We start from the raw sequence: 23,885 nt of genomic DNA, 5'->3' as shown, positions 1-23,885 counted from the left end.
TCTCTTGTTTCTTTCTTTTACACTTCCTGAGAATGGAGCCGTGGAGCGAAGACACGAAGTTCAAAGCAGCACCAGCGGAGAGCCACGAGGCGCTTCACGAGCATCGTACGCACGGCACAAATAAGCGCGTCGGAGAGAGAGAGAGAGCGAGAGAGAGAGAGAGAGAGAGAGAGAGATAGAGAGATAGAGAGAACGCCTAGTTGGAAAGAGGAGGCAAGGCTGAAAGGACAAGACGGAGAAGCACTGGGATGCCTCTGTGAAACAAAACGAGCGGCCCGCCACAGAGAGATGCGCGTATCTGCATGGTCGAAGAGATGCGGCGGTGGGCGAACAAGGGGGGCCTTTCGTGTCCAAAAGATCACCTCTTCGAAAAACCAGCAAGATAATAAAAAGTAAATAGAAATGGAGAGGACAAAGAGTGCTTGCTGGGTTACCGGCTGCTGTCGAGGATGGTCGGCGGTCTCAGGTCTGAGGCAATATGCGACACGAGGGAAAGTAAAGGATAGATGAAAAAAAACAAAACAAAACGATGAAAATAAATAAAAAAATACGTCGGGAGGTTTTGGGACGCGGCGCTCGCGTTCTCCGCCGCGAGGCTTGTAAGCCTGCTGGAGAGCCAGAACCAGAGCAAGAGGCGAGGGTGGAGTGGGGGTCGGCAGAGAGAGCGTGTGCGCATTCGCTGCATCAGGCTCTGCCAATTAATGCAAGGCGCCATTGTCGAACTAATGAGCCAATTACAGAGAAGAAACTCTGGCGCTAGGAAGTGAAGACCGCCAATTAACCCCGACTAACAAGGTCCCTCACCCGCTCTGCCTCATCAGATAAGCCGGGCCAGAGCACACATAATTAGGCCTAACGACCCGCCCGGAGCAGTGACGGCTTGCCCGCTGTTTTTCTTCTTCCTTTTTTTTTTTGTTTTTCACTCCTCTCGCAGCGTCCTCATCTCTTTGTATGTGTTGCTCTCCTGCTCTTGTACACTCAAAAAGCTGGCGAGCTTTTATTTTTCTTTTTCGGCAGCCGGTGGGTGGCGGAGGGGGAGAAGGACGGCGGCGACTCGCGTCGGCGGGCTGCGCAGTGGGCCCGCCGTGTCCTGTGGCGGAGAGGGCTGCAGGGCGGCGGACAAGTGTGTCCATGTCTGTGCGTGTGTGTGTGCGGGTCTGCGTCCCGTGACAAGAGCCATGCCGAGCGCAGCGCTGGTGGCGCCGGAACCGACGCTGCGAAGTGGCGGCTACTTCGGCGACTGGAAGCCAGCCTCTCACCCAGTCTCACCGCAAGGCACAAACACTCACCGCCGCCCACGATCACCACTGCCGAGGCCCAGAATACTGCACAGCCATCGCAAGGCGGTGCTGTCCCCGATGCTCACGACATGGCGCCTGCGTTGTTTCCTCGCTGCCCGACCTGGCTGGACACGTGCTGTCTAGCCGTTGTCTCGCTTGCGCCGCCCATATTTCGTGCTTCCTTTGTTCTGCGCGCAGCGGCAGAGCCAAGCTCGGGGCGTCGCTAAGTGTCAGAACGGTTAGAAGGTACAATGCCTAACCCAAGGCTTCGGTTAAAATCTATGTGCGAGCGCAACGAGCTTGGATTCCATGATAGGTACTTCCGCAAGCAGATGGCAAATTGCAAGAGGTGCGTTAAAAGCGGCCCAGTAGCGACCCCTTTAAAGGGCCCCTGAAACGCCATTTACGGCCGTATTTTGATGCTACATGTGTTTAGAGGTGGTCTTAGTGAGCATCGAGATCACATTGAAAAAGCTCTGCGTGTTAGCTGTAATTTACAAATAATTTTGGAAAATTGCCGCTCGCAGCCGATTTGGGCGACACACCACCGTGCGTTTTCAGCCGCCCAGCCCATGCGACGTCATTGGGGTTAGCGTTATCATTGGCCATGGCCATATGACGTCACGTGTAATTTTTGCAATTATAGATTTTAAAATTAGCACTATTCTTCCTGAAAGAAGTATTTTATTCGTTAGTTATTATTGTACATTAAAGAAAGGTAAGAATTCTGCGCGCATCTTGATAGAAGCGGAACACTTCCGGCCGAGAGAGATTCGTCTGCTCGTAAAAGCACGTGTTGCCCGGTTGTCAGTCTTGAAATCTCGCGATCTCAACTGCTGCTGCTTTTTTTCTGGTCTGCAATGGACCACCATTGCTGTGTAGTTGGCTGTAAAGCCGAGGACAGGAAAGATGTTATAATGCGACATCGTGTCCCTACAAAGCAAGGTGTCACGCGGGAAAGCTGGCTCCAACGCGTCGGGCTGTCATCGTCGGACAAGCGCCAGGAGCTCAGAGTTCGTGGCCGCCACTTTTCCCGTGACGCACACCAGTATAATCCCAGTTTGGCGCAGCAAACTGGCCTCAACATGAGACGTCAACGCCTCAAGTCCGACGCTTTGCCGACGCAGTTTCTCCCTGGAATGGTAAGTTTTCTGGGTTGCGAGTTATTGTGGAAACGCGTAGCATGGCTCGGAGTCTCGCATGGAAGTGCATGAAGCCTAGCGCAAGTTTTGCAGGCGCAGATTCCTTGCGCGCAAACCGCTCTTGCGAGAGGACCACAACAAGTTAAGGCGCTGAAAATGTATGAAAGGGAGCTCTCGCCCTGCGGCGCGCGGATAAGGGAAAAAAAAAAAAAAAGATAAGGCGACCTGCGCACATGGAACCATGAATTAACATACACTAACGTGTACGCGATCACAACAATCGCAGTATAATTTGCCTGGGTGGTGCAGTGGGTTAGGGTGGTCGACTGCTGTGCCCAAGGCACAGCGGCCGCTTTTCGACGGAAGCGCAAGCAAGGTGCCCGCGTACCGGTGCGGACAAAAGTAAACGGAGCACGCTTTTTCTTCATTTTTCACTCGGTGCATATTTGAAACTGGTAGTCGTGGGATGCGTGGACCGGTAGTAGACGCAAGTGCCCTTTCACGGACAAATATTTCCTGATCTCCAGTGAGGAAGGCAATTTGACTGAAAAAGCCTAGCTGCTCCGTTTACTTACGTCCGCACCTGTACATGTGCTGTGCGGCGCCTCGTCTGAGTCGAATTTGGGGCGTTGAACCCCATAAACCAAGCCTGACTTGTAATAAAAAAATACCAGCACACTAATAACAATACAGATCAACTGCATCCCCCCCTCCCCCACCCCCCATCCACCTAAAGATATGCTTATTTTACAGTGCGTTTAGTCTGCTCTTGATCTTTGCCTTTTAGCACCTGTATATGCATGTCTTTCTCATTCATGAAGCGTAAAATTGAAGGGGAAATTGGCTCGTTATGATACAATTAATGAAAGGAGCCAACAGTCGAGTCCAAGGTAAATGTAGGTTTTTTTTAAATACTTTTGTGGTGATATTGATCAGAATTAGTCCTGTAACGATTTTAGGCCGAAAGATGATTAAATACCAAGTGGAAGGAAAAATAACATGTGGTATATAGATAAAAAAAAAGAAGGTATCCCCTATGACCTTGCACTTGCAGACTTTTGTCTCCTTTCATTCTCATTCATGTGCAGAATAATAAAACTGCCATTAACACAATGTTGATTACGCACAAATTTCCTTTCTTTTCCTAGCATGGCAAACCATCATCGCCAGGAAGCCCGAAAGACCTCAGCACTACACAGGTTTCCTTTGGACAGGTTAGTACTGTTATCGTGGTATTAATAACAATGTATATATACTTTTATATTTATATTTATGAATATTTAGGCCACATATATAACTTTGGAATATGTTGCACGCATATATGATGGCTCTATTGCTAGAAGCTATATAAACTAGCACAACTGTTGCTATGTCATTATGCTTTCATGCAGTTAGTTACGTGTTCAACCATTGCTTCAGGCACCTACCGGAGGTGATCCAAATACCACAGCTCTTCCTGTAGAGGTGAGAATATTTTGGATAGTTCATTTTGTCCAGTGGATGATGCAAGTGTTTTGACTAATGTACACACTTAATTTTCAACTGTACTGAACAGCTTTGTATTATATTGCATATGATGGCTCTATTGCCCGAGTAAGTAAGCTATGCAAATTAGTGCAAATGTTATGTCTGCTTCCATGCACAAGCTCGATCATCGCTTGAGGCACCTTCTGGAAGCAATTAAAATGTAGCTCTTCCTGTATAGATGAGATTATTTTGGAGTTCAAATAGTTAATTTTGTTTAGTGGATGATGCAAGGCTTTGGTGTGCACTGGCACACCAAAAAAAGAAACTCTGAGCACATATATTAACTGGATTAACATGGGAGACCCGACGTTCAAAAATAATGAGCTGCTGGATTGGTTCATGGAACAGTGTATTAGTCGACTGTCCTGCACTGTGTCTTTTGTTTGTGCTGCTAACATGCCTCCAAATTTTTCAGGGCTCTTGAAACTCCACAAACTACAGCTTGTCTGTGCATTTTTTAGTCATATCAGTTCTCCACTTTCAGAATATTTGTGTATGTGTAGCAAGTTGACAATGTTTGCATTTTGTTACGGGCAGTTCTCTATACAGCACCTGAAAATGAAAGCATGAAAAATTTCAAATCTGCAACCATCATTATAATTATGAATATCTGTCTGCAGGAAGAATCACCAGCGGGGCCTTCAACTACTCGCACGCATACTGTGGCAACACAATGTGGGAGTGCCATTCTGTTGGTAAGTCATTATTGATAAAGATGTTGTAGTGTTGTGAAAATGTATTAAAGAGCTATATGATCGATTACATTAAACGTAGATGGGGTGCTTGCGAATAATTTTAAATATCTGAAATTTTTCCAGGCACACAGGTGTCTATTGGATTTAAATCTCTAGTCAGCACCAAGGTTTAAACAGAGAAGCCTGCCACCAGAGAAGTCGGTGGCAGGCTGCTATCACTGGCCAGTTACTGCTATCACTGGCCGCTCGTTAGAACTTCTTTCATCCACTTTTGTGCATTTGCTGGCTATGGCAGGCAAGGAAATTTGTCAGTTAAGCACTGTTCATTAGGCAAAAAAAAAAAAAAAGAAAACTTGACGAAATACGTCACCTATGTGTCACATATTCACTCATTCAAACCTGCAAATATACCCTCCCTGTGACACAGTCCATTCGAATGATAGCGTTCATAACTCTCATGCATGGCTTGACATGATTAAGGATGTGGTAATACTCACAATGGGTCAACAAATATTGCCTTGATGAGTCTATAGAGACCATGCCTCATACATACCTTGCACACCACTAATCTCGGACGTGGTGTTAGGTTATTCACAGTTGAGTCAGGTTGCAAAAGGGCAATTTTTCCTTACATAATATGGTCATGCTGTGTCTGCCTAATGTACATTAGTGCTGTCTTTAGAGCTACTACGGAGCCATCACATGCACTTTGAAGTTTAATTTTGCACAAATATTTGAACAAGTCACTAAGATGCACAAGGATATTTGATTCTGTTGTGAAAAAAATATAAGTTGCGTAGCCCTAAAGTGTACCTAATTTGCCATGGCATTTTTCTGTTCCTTGTTGATAGAATGAAAAAAAAAATGCATACCTACTATAAACTTTGACAGCAGCTTTATTTAGCACATTTTACAGCCAAGACATTCCGAGATGAACATCCACGGCTGCTACGTATTAGTTCATAATATTAACAATCACACGGCACCAATCGCTGACATCACTGCACTTCTTTTTCAGCGACCATCAGGATGAAACGGCCTAGTCAGCGATTGAGGAACCCCTCTACAAAGAGCGAAAATTCCTTGTGTTCGAGTGTTGCCTGCGGCAGCTTCTTGAGACCTGAACAATGTGCGGGCAAACAAGAACCCTTTACTTTAGCATAGTGGGAAGCCTTGTGACTGTGAAGGGGACATGCTCACTGCAGCATTCTTTCCTCTGAAAAAGCCAACCACTGGTTGAAGGAAAAGCAGCAAGAAATGTCCTCCTGGCTGCAGGCATCTTGTTCTCTGGCTGCGGTATAGCTTCAGTTCTTCGGTTCCTGCAATCAATTGGGGTGCAAGGCATCACAGAGAGGACCTACTACAACTACCAACGGGCATACTTGCTACCTGCCAGAAATGAGGTTTGACAATAAGGATATCTCTCATACAACATTCAAGTCAAAGTATATGTCATTAACTCGATAACTAGATGTCGCATCCTTTCATGACAACAACTTGAAGCTACAATGCAACATATAAAACATATAAAATGCAGCATATATGCAACAGCGGAGGCATTGCAGTGCAGTGCACCTGCTACTGCACATCTCTGTTGCCTTTGGCTACATGTTTAATAGACCAGCTGCATGCTCTAGTACTGAAGGCATAATTTTTGCAATATTTTTTTTTTTTTAGTAAATGTGCTGTGAGAAAAGTGAAAAGCAATGCAGCATTTGAAACCTGCCCCCCTCATCCTAATATGCATTAAGGCAATCACATGACTGCAAGTTTGTAGACTCTAAATTGAACATCTCCTTCTTTGCAGCTTTTTCAGCAAAGGCAAGCAGAACTTGCTAGTGAGCTTGTAGGGACAACAACAGACCTGGCAGGGGATGGTCGCTGCGACTCGCCAGGCTACAGCGCAAAGTACATGAGTTGCAGTGTACTAGCTGTGCAGAATGGAGCCATTTTGCACACTGCACAAGTTCAAGTCGGTGAGGTAATGCGACTCATCCTTTCCGACAACTGAGGTTCCTCCTAACATCACATCCTATCTTACGGCATTTCAACCCTTCTGCTCCAACTTCAGTGCACACGGACGCAAGTGGCATAGGCCTCAGTGCTGTCCTCGTTTAGCGCTATGACGACTGTGAACATGTGATTGCTTACGCCAGTCGGACTCTAAGCAAGACTGAGCACAACTACACCATCACCGAGCAGAAATGTCTCGCGGTTGTTTTCGCCGTGCAGCGGTTTTGCTGCTACCTGTACGGAGAGCCTTTCGTAGTAGTAACCGATCACCATTCCCTATGCTGGCTACTCAATCTCTGTGATCCGTCTAGTCGCCTAGCCCGCTGGGCACTTCGCTTGCAAGAATACGACTACAGCATTTCATACAAAAGTGGCCGACGGCACGCAGATGGAGACTGCCTCTCCTGGTTGCCACCTGCCACGACGGAATGCGACGCGGACAACTTTGATCATTACGTCACTGCTTTATCTCAGAGATTTCCAAATACTCATACCTTTTGAACCGAGGAACACACCGATCAGCATCTGGAGTCGTTCTTAGCTGCTGCTCAAGACCCAACCTCGAACAGCCAGTTTTGCCTATGCCTATGTGATGGCCTGCTATACAAAAACGTTTACTCTCGTGGCTGCTTGCTCCAGGAAAGTGTGTTGTTTTTTTCACCCAGCCCACGACCAACTTGTCGTCCCCACTCCCTGTACGGCCGCCGCTACCGGCCAACTCTGCGATTACGATACTTCATTAGATAAGAAGGCTGTGAGAATCCGTTTTGCTACAGACTGTCGGTTAATTGAATATTCTTTTTGGCTTTGTTTAAACCTTGACCTGGCTTAGTATTTTACGCTGTGTTTTTGTGTAACTCTCGCCCTTACTTACTATCTCTGGAATACTTGCTTTGTTATTTTATAGTCTTCTTTATCGCAGCATTTGTTCATTGTCGGTTTTTTTCTCTTGTCATTTATTGAGTCGTTTTTTATTACTATCATGTCCTGGTGTTTTATTAATTTTTTTATGCAGTGTAATTTGGACTACTACCTATATATGTTCCCATTGTGTGTTAAAAAAGTGACGCATAAATTTATTCCTTGATCACACACCAACACACGCACTTCACTGGTTGACCAGCCTAACTTTTAACTGTGTTCTCAAACCTTATAGAGGGACGACGGGTAACCGTAAAGTGGATCCCGCGCCTCTTTTAATCGTTAAGGCGGGGTCTGTGACAATATAAAACAGACCAAAACTGCAGGAAAGGTATTACATATGCTAAAAAATTACAAAAATTACAAATAGGTCAATGAGCTGCAAGGATTCATGGGATTTGCCAACTTTGAGAAAAATTTGTGGCACAACCTGCATACTCTAGTGCAGTGAAAAGAACTGCTCCCCCCCCCCCCCCCCCTCCAAAAGAAATTGCACGAGTGCACTCAATTCTGCTTAGGTGCAGTAATGTGAAACCACTGCGAATTATGTCACACTGCTTAAATTGGTCCGACACTACGCTAGCAAACCTCGGCCGCACTCGTCCAGATGGCGTACGTGTATGCCATATTTACCCAGGTTAAATGAAGGAGTGGTGCAGATGGTACTTCATGAAGATCACAATGTTTGCCGCACAGCTGAACGGTATGTTGTAGTTTGAACTTGATGAAGAGAAGGATGCTTACTGCACAGCATGAGAGTGTGTTGCAAAGTGCATTGCTCGTACCGTAGACTGGGAATGCCTCAGCCCACATAACCAAAGCAGAAGCCAGTGGAGGCCGCTTGGAACCGTCAAAGCCGACAGCCCACCATCACACACCCACGTAACTGGTCGGAATGCTCTGCCCCAAGGCAGATGACCTCTTCCCCTTGGATAAGTGCTCCCTTCTTCTCTCCTTGCAAATTTCATCGTGGTCTTTTTCTGCAAAGCTGTAAATTCTTCAGTTCTGCTCCTTCTATCTGGTGCTCTGTTCTATACTGCTTTTCGTTTTCCTTTGACTATCCTGCACAGATGAATAAAATGTAAACACCAACACTGGAAAAAGCGACCATGAAAAGAAGCCACAGAAGAGGAGATATGCAGATAGAAAAGCGACAGTAAAAACTAGAAACATATTCACAGATCTCAAAGAAGCAAGATAACAAGCCAAGCTGTCAACAAAGTTCAGGCCCCAGAAATTGCAAGAGAACAAGTTAAAAACATCCTTATCAACAGTGCCAAATGAATGAATTATGAAAGAAGCTCCTCGCTCTATAAAATGCCAGAGGGATAAATATTAGAACAGGCAATGACAAGGTCTCCCAGCCCAACTAAGTGATTCCTGCGGTACAGGCTACAAAATGAGAAGCAGTGGCTACCTTAGCTGGCAGAATTTGTGTACATATATTCACTGTGAAAGGAGAGCGATGTAATGCACAGTTAGATACAGCTGATAATCAAGAAATAGGGAATTATGTCCAGGCATGACAGCTGGTGATAGCCGAGACAGCTAAAATAAGGCTTTTAGAGCATTCGCTCTACTTTTCCCGTGCACAAACCTCAAAGTGAATGCAATGTTGACTTTGAACTCTCACGCTGTGCAGCAAACAATGTCATCTTTATAGCTTAGACATGAGAGCACTATGCTATTGCCACAACCTATCACACCTCGTAGTAAAACTACAACACACTCTCCTCTGTACAGTAAACATCGCCTCCATCAATTTCTAATTGCAAGACATTTTCGTGCGCTACAATGATCATCGTCTTAATGTTTCATCTACTCCTTCTCCTTCATGAAACTTACGGAAATACACCATGCACATACGCCACCTCACTATAGACGGAGGTTGCAACCGTGCCAGACAGCCTGCCGAGACCATTGAACAAAGAGAAGCCAGACTAGCCCATTGCCAAAAAGCTGAGCAAGAGTGCAAGCGAGCCAAGATCGAAGTGGCAGCAGCAGCTGTGACTGCGGCCAATGGCTAACGCTCATGAAATTTGGTTCAAGGACGGTTGAACCTGCACAACGTTTTGAAAATATGCAGTGCTGCCCCTACACTTTGGCAAACACACCTGAAAGGGACCAGCTATTACTGCAGCTTGGAGATAAGAAATGTAACACTCTGCAAGCGTATTAGACTGTAAATAAATTCAAATTAATATTTCAGATCAGCAAATGCAGGAACAAGAGTTGTGGTTTGATCTGTGCTTCACCTGTATTACTCCACTGCTGGAATGGATGTATTCTGCGATCTGTTGTCATGTATTCACGGCTAGGAGTATCAATAAACAAACCTTCAAGCACTCATTTCATTGTGTCAGTATTGAGCACTCACACACTCGGTATCATTCAAAACACAGAATGCTTGTGCTGCCTCGGCATAAGCATTCTGTGTTTCGATTTTAATTTTTTTTTTCTATAAAATTCAATTCCAAATAAATGAATGTTTACGGTAGATGCTTAGAAGCATGTGCTCAAGCAGACTTGGCGATGCTCGGCATTGTCCTCCATTCTGGATTGTTTTTGGATGTGTATGTTTTTTTTACTAGGATTTGAATTTTCTTCCCAGGCTTTATTTTTCACTAACTAACAGTTCTACACCTTTCTTGCTTAGATATCTACAAGTTCTGGCACTTTAGAGGAATGAGATGTCTGTTCTTAAACAGTGCCACAAAACAGACACTTGACGCAGTGCATAACTTGGCGTTCATAAAATAGCATTCTCTATTTTTCCACCTTAAAAATAAACGCACTTCCATGCACCACTCGAAGCAGTGCGCCTGCACACGTGATAAAGTTTAGAATACAGCATGCAGTGAAGCGACAATCACCTGAGATTAAAGGGGAGGGTGCCTGAATCCCATGTAGCTCGCCGACGGAAATTCACGCCGAACCCGGCAAACGACGCAGGCTGGCAGGACCACCCTGTTGCCTTCGCCCAGCCTGCCCCAAATCCACTTGGTAAACAAGCGGTAGGCTATGAAGCGGTGCTGCCTGAAAATACCACGCTTTACAGTAAACGGATCATACACACACAGAAAAAAAAAATAATGCGAATCTGTCACCTGACGCTTCCGCACTACCTACTTGTTTACATCTCCGTCTCCATCGATGTTCGCTCCCTCCTCCTCTCGTGCAATGTGCACAGCCCGAAGGACTTCGGGCGTTAGGCACACGCTTTGGAACGCTGGGTGGATCGTAATGCAGCCGCCGTCCTGCTGGCACACCGCCAGCACCTCCGGCATGCTGCGGCAGCACACATCTTCTTCAGGTGTGGGCATGCTTTCGCAGCGGCCGCAGCGGCACCTGCGCATAAGTAAAATGTGAAAAGGCCGCGAAGCAAACACGAAATGGCATTTCGTGAAATAAGAAAGTTGTAATAATTTATGTGCAGTGGCGCGTGCGCCACGGAACGCACCATAGTAGGCCGTCGTCTCCGTTGCCAGCGGGTGGTTCAGAAGGGCCAGTCGATGGCGTGCTGCTGTCGTCGCTGTCTAGCGGATCACGAAACGGAGTATAATCATATGTATCAAAGTCCAGCTCGGCAGCGGCTTCACGCAGCCTCGCTTCGAGCTCGGGATCCATGCGATCCATGGCGACCGACACGCGAACCGCCGCTCCGCAAACACGAAGGAGAAAAAATCGGAGCACTACCGGAAGTAAACAAACCGAGAGTCGGTGGCGTCACTTCGTGACGCATTATGGGCGGGGCGTCGGCCCGGACATTTTCTTTTTTTTTTGGCCGGCGCATCGGCGTGTATGAGTTGAGGGCTACAGTGACGGGAGAGGAGGAGCGTCATTTTTAATATGGAATATCTGCGCTATTAAAGATGTTAGCCTAAAATTTTTTTGCGCTTTGCTGACTAGCGAAGGCACGCCGACCGCTCGTGCGCCTTTCTTAAGCACGGCTTCAAGCTTTTCATGGGCCCTTTAAACGTCTAAGGCTCTCTATATGCAGGAAGAAGCTCTTAAATATCTCGAAGTACTTACCGACTGAGATAATATCAATACATCGATTCAAATGTATTTGAAAGCGGAGCCTTAGTAAAACGTTGACCTCTTTTGGGCTAGACTTCAAATGGCGCTTTATACACAAGCTATAGCATGTACTGTACATAGGCGCAGAAATGGCTACTGTGTTACTTCTTGACCCTGTAAAGCTTCCCGTAAGTTATGGAAAGCTTTTTGCCAAGGAAGCGCTTTCTTCTCTTCAGTGAACAAAGTGACCCTTAATGCAACATGACTTAACTGAACAGCTGCATATCTTCCTTGCTACAGTAAAACCGAAGTTGTGACATCATCGGAAGTTCATAACAAATAAAGATAATTCTGAGAAAAACCATTCCTCTAAGGTTGTGATCTGCGCAAATTGGTATGTCATATGTGCAGCAAAAAAAGCGCTTTTGTTGTTTCTTTGTGTCATGTCTTCCGCGCTGTTAATCCATGAACAATAAGGTTCTCAGTGAATGCCTGATCACCTCCCTTTCCTTTGCGGCGATCACACAGAGGCACCCTTGACGTCTTCCACAGGGTAAGACTACAGCTTTCGACGACCCTCAAGGCCTGCAAAACACTGCTTGTTACCTAAGGGTGTTATGCTTGTGCGAATAATTGCGATTGTTCCCATCACCTCGCCTGTATTTTCCTTTCACATGTATGTTCGCTTTTCCCGCTGCAAGAAGACATCCGGAACACGCTTCTAGTTAACCTCCTTGCCTTCCCTTTTTTCCTCTCCCTCTTTCCATTTCTATTTCAGTGAACAGATGGTGCTAATTAAATGAAGAGCCCAATCAGCGACAAATGCGATAGAGCCATGAAATGATCATGATATTAACTCATTATACTCTCAACTGCAACGGAAGCCTTGCTCGTTGAAGAAGGCTTCTTTCAAAACAACTGATCAAAGTCTGGAGCAAAGCTAAGTCGAAGCTAAGTGACGTTGATGTGGCCGCTACTCGGTCACATTGATTCAAAATCACGCAATTTCACTCGATCGCCAGCTGCCCCACGACAGAAGAGGCCACCCAGTCTTGGATGAGCTTATTCTTGGTGACGTCCAAGGGAAGTCAGTGCATCATCTTGCCACTGCTTCTTTCACTAAGCATCTCCGACTTCCTAGCTTTAACTAAGGCCACGTAGGTTGGAACCAGAGGGCGAGGAGGAGGCAGCGGCAGCAGCCTCCCCGGGTCTGCGCACAGATGCCAGCCGCGCCTTCACGCTTTCCGCACTGCTCGCCAAGCTCGGCTAATGAGAGCGCATTCCCTCGGGCTGCAAGCGCGAAGCCGCCTCGAAAGAGGGTCCGCCGTTTCTCCCTTTTTTCTTTGTCGGCTTTTGTGCGCCGCCATGGGCGGAAGACCTTGTGACCTGTTGAGTGTTTTGAATGTTCTTCTCTGCGGCACGCGCGCGCCCCTTTTTGGTCTGTCTCATCATTTGGCGTCCTTCTGCCCTGGGATCCGACACGGACACCTTTCTTATACTTTTCCTTCTGGGAGCTTCTTCAGGCCTCGTCAGATTATTTACGTTGTTATGAGCTGTGGTAAACAGAAACTGAAGCGGGATATGCGTATAAGGGAAACTGGGAAGTTAATGGTTTTGGAACATGTAATTTGAGTAACGCGCAGTACAGTGTCAACAGTGCCCCAACACGGACCTCCAGTAGCTGGAGATATGTTTGGGACATAGAGGAAGACAACAAGGGTGCTGCACCAGTGAGTAAAATTGAAATAAAAGATGGAGCAGGGGTTTTAACGTGGCAAAACCGAGTCTCTAGTGAAAGCTTTAGAACGCAGGTGGAAGTTGATATAGACGACGAAGCGCAATGCACAAAGCGAAAAAGTTTTTCGGTTTAATCAACCAAATGACAGGCTGTGCCATAGCTATATGTATATATATATCAAGTTCCATAATCACTCTCCACGGGAAATTCGTGGGTTAGAGCCGGCATGGAACAGCTGCGCTGATCACTGCGTTAGACAACGCTATCGCCGCTTTTTTTTTCTTGATTGCCTGCTTTATCATATATGCAATATAGTGCAGCTTATCATTCCTCATGTTTAATTGCCAATCTCTCGCGCTGGCGTAATTCTGATTTCTGAAAGTTAGGGTACAGGAAGTTATTTCTCTTCACTGGTTGTCTGTGAGTTAAATGGTGATTGCGGCTCACATGTGCCTCTGAACGCAACCAAAAAGGAAACAGATACGATTACGGTGAAGGAAAATGCATTGTGTGAGCGTTGCCATACCCAAAATTTGATGTCGGTTCTTGGCTGTGTTCATGGCTGTGGTCACGGCTGGTTTACGTCTATATAGATTGAAAAACGGAACATAATATAACCTAAAGAGGAAGGCACCTTCTGGGAATATGTTAGTAATTTATTCGATGTTTGTAAATTGTAAAAAAAAAAAAAAGCACTGATAAAAAACTGCACGATGTGGATTCGAACCGATATTTCGGAGTTGAAGGAGGTAGCGTTAATCCGTTTCGCCATATAAGCTTTTTTTTTTTTTTTTTCTTGCATTCAAAATATACAAGACTTACACAAGATCTCTCAGTCGCATTAGACTAAAGTAATATGAATATCTCACTGGCCGTGCGTCAAGATCTGCGTCACGCACCGCCATCCCACTCCTGCATATATATATTACGCAGGCCTAACACCATTACAAGATCACGAGGAAAACTATCCTCTTTTTGCATCGGCAGATACCTGATACCGTCAGAGATAAATGGGAAATCTTTCTTAAGAGTCCTTTGGGGGACGTTCAGAAGAAAATTGCGTCCAAGCAGTCCAAGAAATCAAGCGTAATAGTTTTATTCTTCTTGCTTAGGGGAGGGTGGACTCTCCAAGGCACAAACATTTCTTTCACTTCCAACCACACTTTATCCGGCAAACTCTCGCTATGCAGTCTGAAAAGGAATGTTACAACAGAAAAACAGCACTAAAAAGGGGTCCTTAGCATCGCTACAGAAAAATAAAAACGACTAACAGCCGATTGGTTCGATTTGTTCTTTCCCAAAAGGAACCCCCCGTAAACACTGCAAACACCCTATGCTACCTGTGTGTATTTAGACAGAAACAATGTACCACTTGCATCATGTACCATAGCTTGCTCGCCAAGGAAAGATTGCAAACTGTGACACGTCCAAATATTTACAGATTCAATTCGTTAAATCCTGCTGCTTTACGCTCAATAAATCAGCCTTATTTCGCCAATAATGGTCACTACCAACGTAAAATTAAAGAGGCACACCTAAAGTAGTTAGGTGCATTTGTTGTCCACGATACATTGGCGAAGACATTTGAAGTCCGAGGCAATTAACCATGCTAAAATCGCAAGCACTTCCCCCTGTTGACCGCACTACTCTTGCTTCGCAGAATTCTGTAACTTTTCTAACAACTTTCAAAATGCTTTCATGATTGGAGCCGAAAATAGCAACATTATCAGCGTATGCCAGAACAGGAACGTCTTCCTTGTGCAGTCGAAATCCTGTAAGATATTTGTTGTGAATGATACTTGAGCAGAACGGTTCAATATATATATACAAAACAACAATGCCGAAAGGGGGCACCCTTGGCGCGCAGCCTGTTCTACCCGAATTTTTTTTCCAACCTTCTTATTCACAATAAGGCGGGCTGTGCATCGACAATAAACCATTTTCATTCCCCTGTGAATTATCTTTCCAACATTGACATATGCTTTAGCGCAGACAGAATAATATTCTGAGGGACACGACGTTTTCTTCAAGTCCTTGCATCATTTACAGTAAGTGCCTGCCATAGGATCACATACTTCTAGAGCACTGCGCGCCTTCTTTGTGTTTGTAGCAAGCAACACTGCGTCCTTTAATACCGCAGGTGTGATGAATGCCAACAGTATCTCTCATCACACTTTGAAGCATTTTTGCCAAAACTTTAATGAAAATTTTATGATCAGCATCCATTAGACAAATTAGACGATAGGATTTAACTTGCCTCAGCATAATTGGATTATCTGTTTTAGGTATCAATACTGAATGGGAGGATAAAAATGAAGAAATGAAGTTGGACGGAGTTTCATGTCATATTGGCTTCATTAAAACATTTGTTAAAGTAGGTGGTACTTCGCTTTTTGGGCTTTTATAGAACGCAGCTGGCAATCCTTCCAGTCCTGGCGATTTACCAAGGTTAAGGTCGTCTATGGCTTTGGAGAGTTCGGCAACAGAAAATGGTTGCTCCAAAACGTCTCTCACCTCGTCACCCACTTCCGGCAATAAGGGTAAGTATTCTGCCTTAAACAGGCCATCGTTTACAGGCTGATGATGATGGGCAAACAGCTCGCAGTGATACTAGTGAAAAGCATTTTCAATAGCCATAGCATTATTCGTTACTGACCCATTGTGCTCAATGTGATTGATCATATTACTTTGCGCATTTTTCTTTTCAAGGTCTATAGATCACGCTTAGTCGGCGCTTCGCCAGCTGCAGTTTTTCCCGCCCTAGTTCTTATCAGTTCTTTTCCCGCCCTAGCTCTTATCAGTATTTTTCTTCACCTAGTACCTCGAGCTTTTGTTTCACAAAGCAGATGTCATCTTTTCACTTTGCAGAATCAGAAGCTACGAGAAAGGCTGTCTGTAATTGTGTTCTTATTCGTTACAATAAAATTTCTTCTATTTGTTCTAGGCGACACTGCTCAGAGGACTGCATACCGTTGAGAGAACGGAATCATACCTCGTGCTGTGCTTTGCATGTCAACTTCCACTAGTTGCGCAATGCATTCAGGTTGCACCGCCATCACATCGCACTTCTAAGTTGGGTATAAAGCGGCGCTAGAATTATTTTTAGAGCGTGCAGCCACAAAAATTGCCTCTCATCGATTTCGCTGATCTTTGTTTCACACCTCCTTGACCTTGTCTTCTGCCTGTATTCTGTTTCAAAAAAGAAGACAGGCACCCCCAATTCTCATGTGGCCTAACCAAGCTAAATCGCCTGCCATATCTTGTGAAATTTTTGCTCCTTGTCTAAATAAAATTCTTTATTGTACTGGCAATCGTAACGACTCTATTTTTACCAAATAAAATAACCCCTTGAAGGACCTTCAGCATGCACATCAGTGGAGTGTCCATGACTTTTGATTTAGTCCGCCTAGCTCAAGCACTGGGAAACATTGTTAATTTTGATAGCTAACAGTTGTGCTCCGTTCCAAGTTTCAACTACTGCGTATACTGCCCGTTTAGTGGAATTGTACGCAAAAACTGAAGGATTTGTAAGACGAGGAGACCAGTCTAAGCTTATATCACCAACGTCGTCAGTGTTAAATTTGAAACTGCTCGCTGCCAAGCATCAGTTTAAACTACCAGCTCTAACGTTAGCTGCTGTGCGAGTTGAAGTGGATGGGGCTTCAAGCAGAAAATACCACGCGGTAAATGACAAATAGCGGTCAGAAGGGAAGAAAATCGTATATTTTCTTTGAATTGGCCCACTATTCGAAACGCCTTTTCAACCACAAATGGAAATACGTGAGACTGTTACATCAAGCTGTGTCATTGTGCATAAATATCAGTAATATTCTACGTACCTACAATTTGAACTTGCACACGAGACAGTTGGTAGCAAAGGTGCGTGTGGACAAAACAGAAAAAAAAAAAAAGCGAGATGGCCGAGGCGACAGCGGCAAAATTAACCACGTTTGCGGAGAAACTAAACCTGCAAAATGTGCTCGAAACTCAGGTTCGCAAGATCACGAAGGCTGCTGAGTACCATGCGTTCCCTGAAGTCAAGGACTGCGACTTTTCTGCAGCTACTGCTAAAACTGCGACACGTCAGATAATTTTTAATATCAGGCCAAATGGAATAACGTTTCCTCAATTCCGCGGTGCTGGAAAGTTCTATCCAGTAAATCCCACGTCTGTTTCACCCTACGTACGTAACGAAAGAGGTTACCAGGAACGTGCAACTGACTGCGAACTTGCTCTCCAAAATTAACTCAGACCAATTTAAAAGAAAAAGTCATCCATCACATTAATTGACCTGACTGCCACCAACCGCACGGTCTCATTACAATTCTTTCTTTCTTTATTCCTTCTCACACAGTATTACTTTTTTTTTCTCTACCCTTCCTTAGTTATTTCCACAGCGCCCTGCGCAGCAATGCTAGTTTTTACTTTTCCCCCTCAGTATATATGGAAGCTCTCGGGAAAGGTTTGAAATTGCTCTTCAGCAATCGGTTCGCCATCATCCATCAACAATGAGGGAAATTGAAAAACATCTCTACCAAAGGGGGGAGGGGGGGGGGGGGGAAGAAGAAAGTAATGGGAAAACACGGTACTCTTCCTCCCTTGTAGAAAATTAAATTCTCTTCCCCACAGCTTCCCCTTTTCCTGTTTCGGCGAAACCACACGATTGAAGGCAGGGAATGGCGCCGCGGAGGCTGAGGCTCGCCGTGGAGAGAGGTGGAGAGCGTGACGAGATATATGTCGAGAAGCGAAGCCGCACCTAACTTCGCCGCAAATTGGTATCTGAAGGGACTGCAATGTCAAGATCATGTTACGTAAGAGCGAGAAGGGAAAATTAAGGGCACGGCGACTTACAAGCATATTGTTACTTTTATGCGTGCCTGTAGTATTTTTTTTTTTGTTCTCCTTCCGTCGACTAAGTGGCTATCCCCTTTGACATCTTTTTACTTTGTGTCATGTTCGCCGAAGCAGAGATGTGGACTTTGCGGCACATGCTACTACACTTCGTGATTGATTGACGTTGTGCGATTACCCTTTGTAGCCGCCTGTCGGTGTTCCATATTCGTTAAACCGAACTACTGCCGCTGTTGGTGGCACGCGAAGCTCTTACGTTTACACGATAGCGGAGACTGTTTGCAACTATTGGTATAGTTTGACTGGGAATCAGAAAGGTCGCTGCGTGAAGACATGACACTGGTGTGTTTCAGAGAAATATAGTGAACAATGCATTATTCTGGTGGCTGATAGTTTCATCTGTGTTGTAGCATCAATGTTTTTACAGGATGCACCACCTTACTCAACACAATGCTTACAGTATCAATGTATCAATAACTTGCCCGGTTATATCTCCAGAAAGCCGCTTAATGGGTTAGCTGCGGCTTGCTTTTGGCTTTCAGCCGCTTTCCTTTCTTCGTGGTTAAGCGTTACGGTTTTTCGGGGCTGGAGAGGGAGGTTCATCCTTGTGTTAAAAACCAGATATGCGTTATTTTTTGTATTCTTTCTGAACGTTTACGTGCAATTGCAATTTTGTTCTTTTGCCACTGTGCTGCCAACTGTATATGGGTGCTGAGGCCTTTGTCAGGCAAGCCAGCCTTTTGCCTAAGCTTCCCCTTTCTATGAAAGTAAATAAAGAATTGAATTGAATTGAATTGAATCGTCACAGCTGTTGTGCACACAACACGCTTCGAGCAGCACCATGGAGTAGTCGCCAAATTCAAATGCTTCAAGTTTACGTCACGGTGTTGTGGTTTGGCTTAAGGTAATTTTTCTATGCATTTCAAAAGAGCCGAGCACTGGATGAGGAAAAATAATGCATCCAGTAGAAAATCACGGGGCACCTGGTGGTACTCGAGGTTGAAACCAGCGCCTCTTAGTACGATGACCATCGGAAATATACCCCAGGACCAACGCAAGCCATCGGTAGATTTTCACAAGTGCTATTTTTGCTACAGATAATATAGAGACTGGGACCTTACAGTTAGTAATACTCTCATTTCTGCAACATGGTGGCTTTTTTTATTTATTTATTTATTTAGTACATACTGCAGACCCTTATCAGGGTCCAAGCAGGACAGGCATATATTGTAACAAAACTCAAAAGATACAGAACACAATCAAAAGAAACATGCATAAAAATGAACAGGCAAATTTTGCGAAACTATGACAGTGCCATAACATGGTTCCAATCGGATATTGTCCGCGGGAAAAATGAATATTTAAAACAATCAGTCTTCGCAAAATACGGTGTTAATGATTGAATGTGATGATGTCGGGTATGCCGTGTGGATAAAGGGGATATGTACTGTGAAGGATCCAAAGCTAACTTATGGTTAAGTAAAGAATAAAGAAACTCAAGGCGATATTTTCCTCTTCGCGTTTCAAGTGATTCAATATTGTTAGTCGCCATGATATCAGTGGGGGAGTCGGTGATTTTAAATTTCGAATAGATAAACCTAACAGCTTTTCTTTGAACCCTTTCTAATTTATAGATGTTAAGCTTAGTAAATGGGTCCCATACAACCGAAGCATACTCAAGCTTTGGCCTGATGTAAGCGTTATACGTTAGCAGTTTTATGTGAGAAGGAGAATTTCTTAGTTTATGCCTCAGAAAACATAGCTTTTTAAATGCAGAGGAGCATATGTTATCTATATGTGAGTTCCAGGAAAGATTGCTTGTTATTGTTACACCTAGATATTTGTAACTATTAACCTGCTTTAGTGTTGATGATCCAAGGGTATACGCATGGTTAATCGGGTTCTTTTTATGTGTTATTTGCATCGAAACTGTTTTTTCAGTGTTAAGAACCATGGAAAAGTCACTGCACCAATCAAGAACATTTTCTAGACACCGGTCAAGTTCATTTTGATCGTTAGTACATGTAATTTGACGGAATACAACACAATCATCTGCAAACAAGCGAATATGCGTTCCTGGAGTAACCACATTGACAATATCATTTATATAAATCTGAAAAAGCAAAGGTCCCAAGACGCTTCCCTGGGGCACCCCAGAGGTGACTGGGAGACAACTGGAGCTGCACCCATCGACTGAAACAAATTGCACTCTATTCGTGAGATAATCTGCAATCCATGATATTAAAATGTCTGGAAGATTAATATTTTTTAGTTTTTGAATGAGCTTTCCGTGGTGAACTTTATCAAATGCTTTGCTAAAATCCATAAATATGGTGTCTATTTGACCATTCATATCCAGTGTTTTAGCAAAAGTATGTACTATTGTAACTAATTGTGTTATTGTAGAATAGCCCTTTCTAAACCCATGCTGACAGTCGCTTAATACGGAGTGTTCTTCAAGAAATTTGTTAATATGTTTAGCAATAATGTGTTCGAGCATTTTACAGCATGCAGAAGTTAAAGAAATAGGACGATAATTTTGCAATAATGTGCAGTCGCCTTTTTTAAAGATCGGAACAACTCGAGCAGTCTTCCATTCAACCGGAAGTTTTGATGACAAGAGAGATTTTTTAAACAACACAAAAAGAAACTTCGCAATTATTTCGGCATAGCGTCGCAAAAATACATTAGGTAAATTATCAGGACCAGAAGAAGTTTTAGGCTTCAATTCTAAAAGCAAAGCAAATACACCAGGGAGGCTAACAAAGTCCACCTCCGATACAGGAAAATATGATGCTCTTTGTACACATTGTGTACCTGCTTCAGAGAATACGCTGTGAAAAAAAGAATTAAAATTACGTGCAATGTCAATCGGATCAGTCAGTGTATCTCCCTCCGATGTTATTTTTGAGATATGTTTCTTGCTATCACTCAGGAAGTTCCAAAATTTACTTGGGTCATTTTTAACAAAATTGGGTAACGTTGTGTTAAAGTACAAGTCCTTTGACTCACGAACCGCACGTTCAAGATTATTTTTAAGCGTTTCAATCTGACTTAACTGGCGGTTCTTTTTCTTATATCTTTTTAGTTTTCGCTTCAGTTGAATAATCTTCCGCGTCATCCAAGGTGTGCGTTTGTGAACTTTTTTGCATTTATTTGGAACGAAGGTATTTAGACAGTATTGACACATTTCGACGAATCGCTCCCACAGCTTGCAGACATCATTTTCATCGAAACTGGATAAACAAGTTTCCATATGTTCAATCACTGCGGCATCATCAGCCCTAGAATAATCCTTGAAAGATCGTACGTGACTGACTTTTTTGTTGAGGGAAGGGAACTTAACTAAATCTATCGACACGCTTACCAGGTGATGGTCTGAAATGCCTGTTTCAACTGACACAGTATGCATAGAATATTGACGGCTAGCAAAAACTAGGTCTAGTATAGAGGAAGATGTACCTTGCACACGAGTAGGTTGATTTACAATTTGAGCTAAATCATGAGTAAGCATGATATCAAACATAACGTCTGCACTGCTCCCAGATTTAGTACCGCCCTGGAAACGGTCCCAGCACACGTCTGGAAGATTGAAGTCACCTATTAGCAGTATTTTCCTATCTCGGAAATAAGACAGGTGATGCTGTAGCTTAATAAGATAGTCGGGTGTGGCATCTGGTGGCCTGTAGCAAGCGTACAGGATAAAAGAATGACCCCAGCAAGAAATTTTCATGCAAAGGCATTCAAGGTCAGGAACGTCATATACGAGGTCGCATTCTACAGAGTCTTTCAAGAGAACGGCTACGCCGCCACCCCTTGAGGTCCTATCCTTCCGAACGACTTTATAATGAGGAGGAAATACCAGGTCATCTGCTAAGTCGTCACGTAACCAAGTTTCCGTCAGGACTGATATGTGTGGGTCGAACTGCAGCAGTTTAATTTCAAGCGAGTCTTTCTTGTTTGCAACGCTGCGTGCGTTAATGTTAACTATTCTCAAGCATTTTTTACTAAATTGGCTCGTGTTACTATGGCAAATCAAGCTATCTGTGTTAGTGAAGAAAGAAGCTGAGTAAGATGAACTGCTCACTTTTTCGGTGAGCGGTTTCGCAGCTGCGAGCAACTTCGCGTCACGGGCCGATTTGCGGTGACCTCGTCGTTTTTTTGAACCCTCACTTTATCATTTTTTTCGCAGTCCCATACGTAAGGGATATTATTGATATATAACTTATCAAAAACCAAGGAAACCCGTTCTTTTTTATCTCGATTCAGCTTCGCGCTGTCCCATAGTTTCTTTCTTAGTTCACGAACTTTCTTTGAAAAGTCTTCACCAATTGAATAATCTTTTCCCTTTAGTTTCTTTCCGTTCTTGAGTATCGCAGTTTTATGTCTAATGTCTAAAAGCTTTATGATTACAGGACGTGTTTTGTCAATATCCGGCTTACCTAACCTATGTATCCGCTCAATAGGGACAGGGTTGAGTCCTAAAATATCATGAAAAATATCTTTGTTTACGGTTTCTTCAAGTGATTCATTTGTTTCGTCTTCAGTTTCCGGGATGCCATAAATGATCAAATTTGACCTCCTACTATAATTCTCAAGCTGCTCAACCCTTGCTTCAAGCCTTTCAATCGTTGTACTCATACAACTAACCTGTTCTTGGCAGAACGTTACTTGGCTTTCAAGCCTGGACAGGGCATCTAATTTGTTCTCTATATTTAGTAATCTGTTCTCTTTTATATCCTTTATGTCAACTGCGATTTCATTAAGTTGTTGCAAAATTAGGGTCATGTCAGGGCCGGGGTTCGATTCAATGTCACCTGCTAACAATAATAATTTCCTCAGACAAAATGAAAAAACCTCTAGCAAGCAGCAAAACCAAGGGCACGGCAGCACCAACAGGAATAGGTCATTAGAACGGAAGCATTTTCCGTACTTTTTGCTCACCTGCACAAGGTAGACAAACGGATTAGTGCTCCGCATTCTGTCGATGCTGCCATGCCCAGTGGCTACGAAACAAGCGGGAGTCCCATTTATAGCTTGAGTGCACTGTGATGCCCCCTGCAGTCCAGGTTCCTGGCAATCAGCACGTGTTGCCGAAAAACGATGATACAGACGCCAAGATTCCAATGCTGGTGGGCGTATTTCTTGATCGATGTCTTGATGTGTTGAAAGATGGACATGCGCAGAGAGGTTCAGCACGCTGATGTCCGGACAGCCACCGTTGAAACATCCGAGAAGGCCACATAGCTGCACAAGGTAGACAAACGGATTAGTGCTCCGCATTCTGTCGATGCTGCCATGCCCAGTGGCTGCGAAACAAGCGGGAGTCCCATTTATAGCTTGAGTGCACTGTGATGCCCCCTGCAGTCCAGGTTCCTGGCAATCAGCACGTGTTGCCGAAAAACGATGATACAGACGCCAAGATTCCAATGCTGGTGGGCGTATTTCTTGATCGATGTCTTGATGTGTTGAAAGATGGACATGCGCAGAGAGGTTCAGCACGCTGATGTCCGGACAGCCACCGTTGAAACATCCGAGAAGGCCACATAGCTGCACAAGGTAGACAAACGGATTAGTGCTCCGCATTCTGTCGATGCTGCCATGCCCAGTGATATAGCTACATGCTTCTGTTGCTCACTCGCCTCACTTCGCATTTATCGCGTCATGATGGTCCGATGGCTGTGTCGCAGCCCATTAG

The 23,885-nt window shown here is 44.3% G+C and overlaps 3 protein-coding genes across 9 annotated transcripts; 1 reads left to right on the top strand and 2 right to left on the bottom strand.

Moving 5' to 3' along the window:
• Window positions 1–1,764: 1,764 nt before the first annotated feature.
• LOC146190674 (uncharacterized) lies at window positions 1,765–7,634 on the top strand. 3 transcript variants are annotated; one of them, XR_014706569.1, is made up of 6 exons: window positions 1,765–2,422; window positions 3,571–3,636; window positions 3,842–3,886; window positions 4,570–4,644; window positions 5,663–6,047; window positions 6,452–7,634. XR_014706569.1 is itself a non-coding variant. In XM_084601055.1 (5 exons), the coding sequence occupies exons 1-5, from the start codon at window positions 2,141–2,143 to the stop codon at window positions 5,675–5,677; spliced, it is 483 nt and encodes a 160-aa protein (XP_084457181.1). In that variant the 5' UTR covers window positions 1,765–2,140; the 3' UTR covers window positions 5,678–7,634. The 3 variants fall into 3 exon arrangements, 1 of the variants encoding a protein (XP_084457181.1); XR_014706570.1 differs by lacking the exon at window positions 6,452–7,634 and having other exon boundaries at window positions 3,814–3,886; window positions 5,663–5,685; XM_084601055.1 differs by having other exon boundaries at window positions 5,663–7,634.
• Window positions 5,775–11,537, bottom strand: LOC146190673 (uncharacterized). 5 transcript variants are annotated; one of them, XR_014706567.1, is made up of 5 exons: window positions 11,039–11,537; window positions 10,708–10,926; window positions 10,452–10,614; window positions 8,212–8,640; window positions 5,826–5,963 (listed from the first exon to the last, which is right to left on the bottom strand). XR_014706567.1 is itself a non-coding variant. In XM_084601054.1 (4 exons), the coding sequence occupies exons 1-3, from the start codon at window positions 11,212–11,214 to the stop codon at window positions 10,458–10,460; spliced, it is 552 nt and encodes a 183-aa protein (XP_084457180.1). In that variant the 5' UTR covers window positions 11,215–11,537; the 3' UTR covers window positions 5,827–5,963; window positions 10,452–10,457. The 5 variants fall into 5 exon arrangements, 3 of the variants coding, with proteins under 3 accessions (XP_084457178.1, XP_084457180.1, XP_084457179.1); XM_084601054.1 differs by lacking the exon at window positions 8,212–8,640 and having other exon boundaries at window positions 5,827–5,963; XR_014706568.1 differs by having other exon boundaries at window positions 5,828–5,963; window positions 8,323–10,614.
• A 10,694-nt stretch (window positions 11,538–22,231) lies between these two features.
• LOC146190672 (uncharacterized) lies at window positions 22,232–23,169 on the bottom strand. The gene has a single exon (XM_084601051.1). The coding sequence runs from the start codon at window positions 23,165–23,167 to the stop codon at window positions 22,271–22,273; it is 897 nt and encodes a 298-aa protein (XP_084457177.1). The 5' UTR covers window positions 23,168–23,169; the 3' UTR covers window positions 22,232–22,270.
• Between the last annotated feature and the right edge of the window lie 716 nt (window positions 23,170–23,885).

The sequence above is a fragment of the Amblyomma maculatum genome, chromosome 4 (genome assembly GCF_055883805.1).
Source record: "Amblyomma maculatum isolate TAMU_Amacu chromosome 4, ASM5588380v1, whole genome shotgun sequence".
Lineage (NCBI taxonomy): Eukaryota > Metazoa > Arthropoda > Arachnida > Ixodida > Ixodidae > Amblyomma > Amblyomma maculatum.
This window is presented reverse-complemented; position numbering and strand designations above follow the sequence as displayed.

Coding starts and splice junctions, on each gene's coding strand:
- LOC146190674 (XM_084601055.1), top strand. CDS start 2,141: ATGGACCACCATTGCTGTGTAGTTGGCTGTAAAGCCGAGGACAGGAAA. Junction 2,423..3,570: donor CGCAGTTTCTCCCTGGAATG/GTAAGTTTTCTG, acceptor TTCTTTTCCTAG/CATGGCAAACCATCATCGCC. Junction 3,887..4,569: donor CCACAGCTCTTCCTGTAGAG/GTGAGAATATTT, acceptor ATCTGTCTGCAG/GAAGAATCACCAGCGGGGCC.
- LOC146190673 (XM_084601052.1), bottom strand. CDS start 11,214: ATGGATCGCATGGATCCCGAGCTCGAAGCGAGGCTGCGTGAAGCCGCT. Junction 10,927..11,038: donor GGAGACGACGGCCTACTATG/GTGCGTTCCGTG, acceptor ACTTATGCGCAG/GTGCCGCTGCGGCCGCTGCG. Junction 5,964..10,707: donor GGAGACGGAGATGTAAACAA/GTAGGTAGTGCG, acceptor AATTGATTGCAG/GAACCGAAGAACTGAAGCTA.
- LOC146190672 (XM_084601051.1), bottom strand. CDS start 23,167: ATGCGGAGCACTAATCCGTTTGTCTACCTTGTGCAGGTGAGCAAAAAG.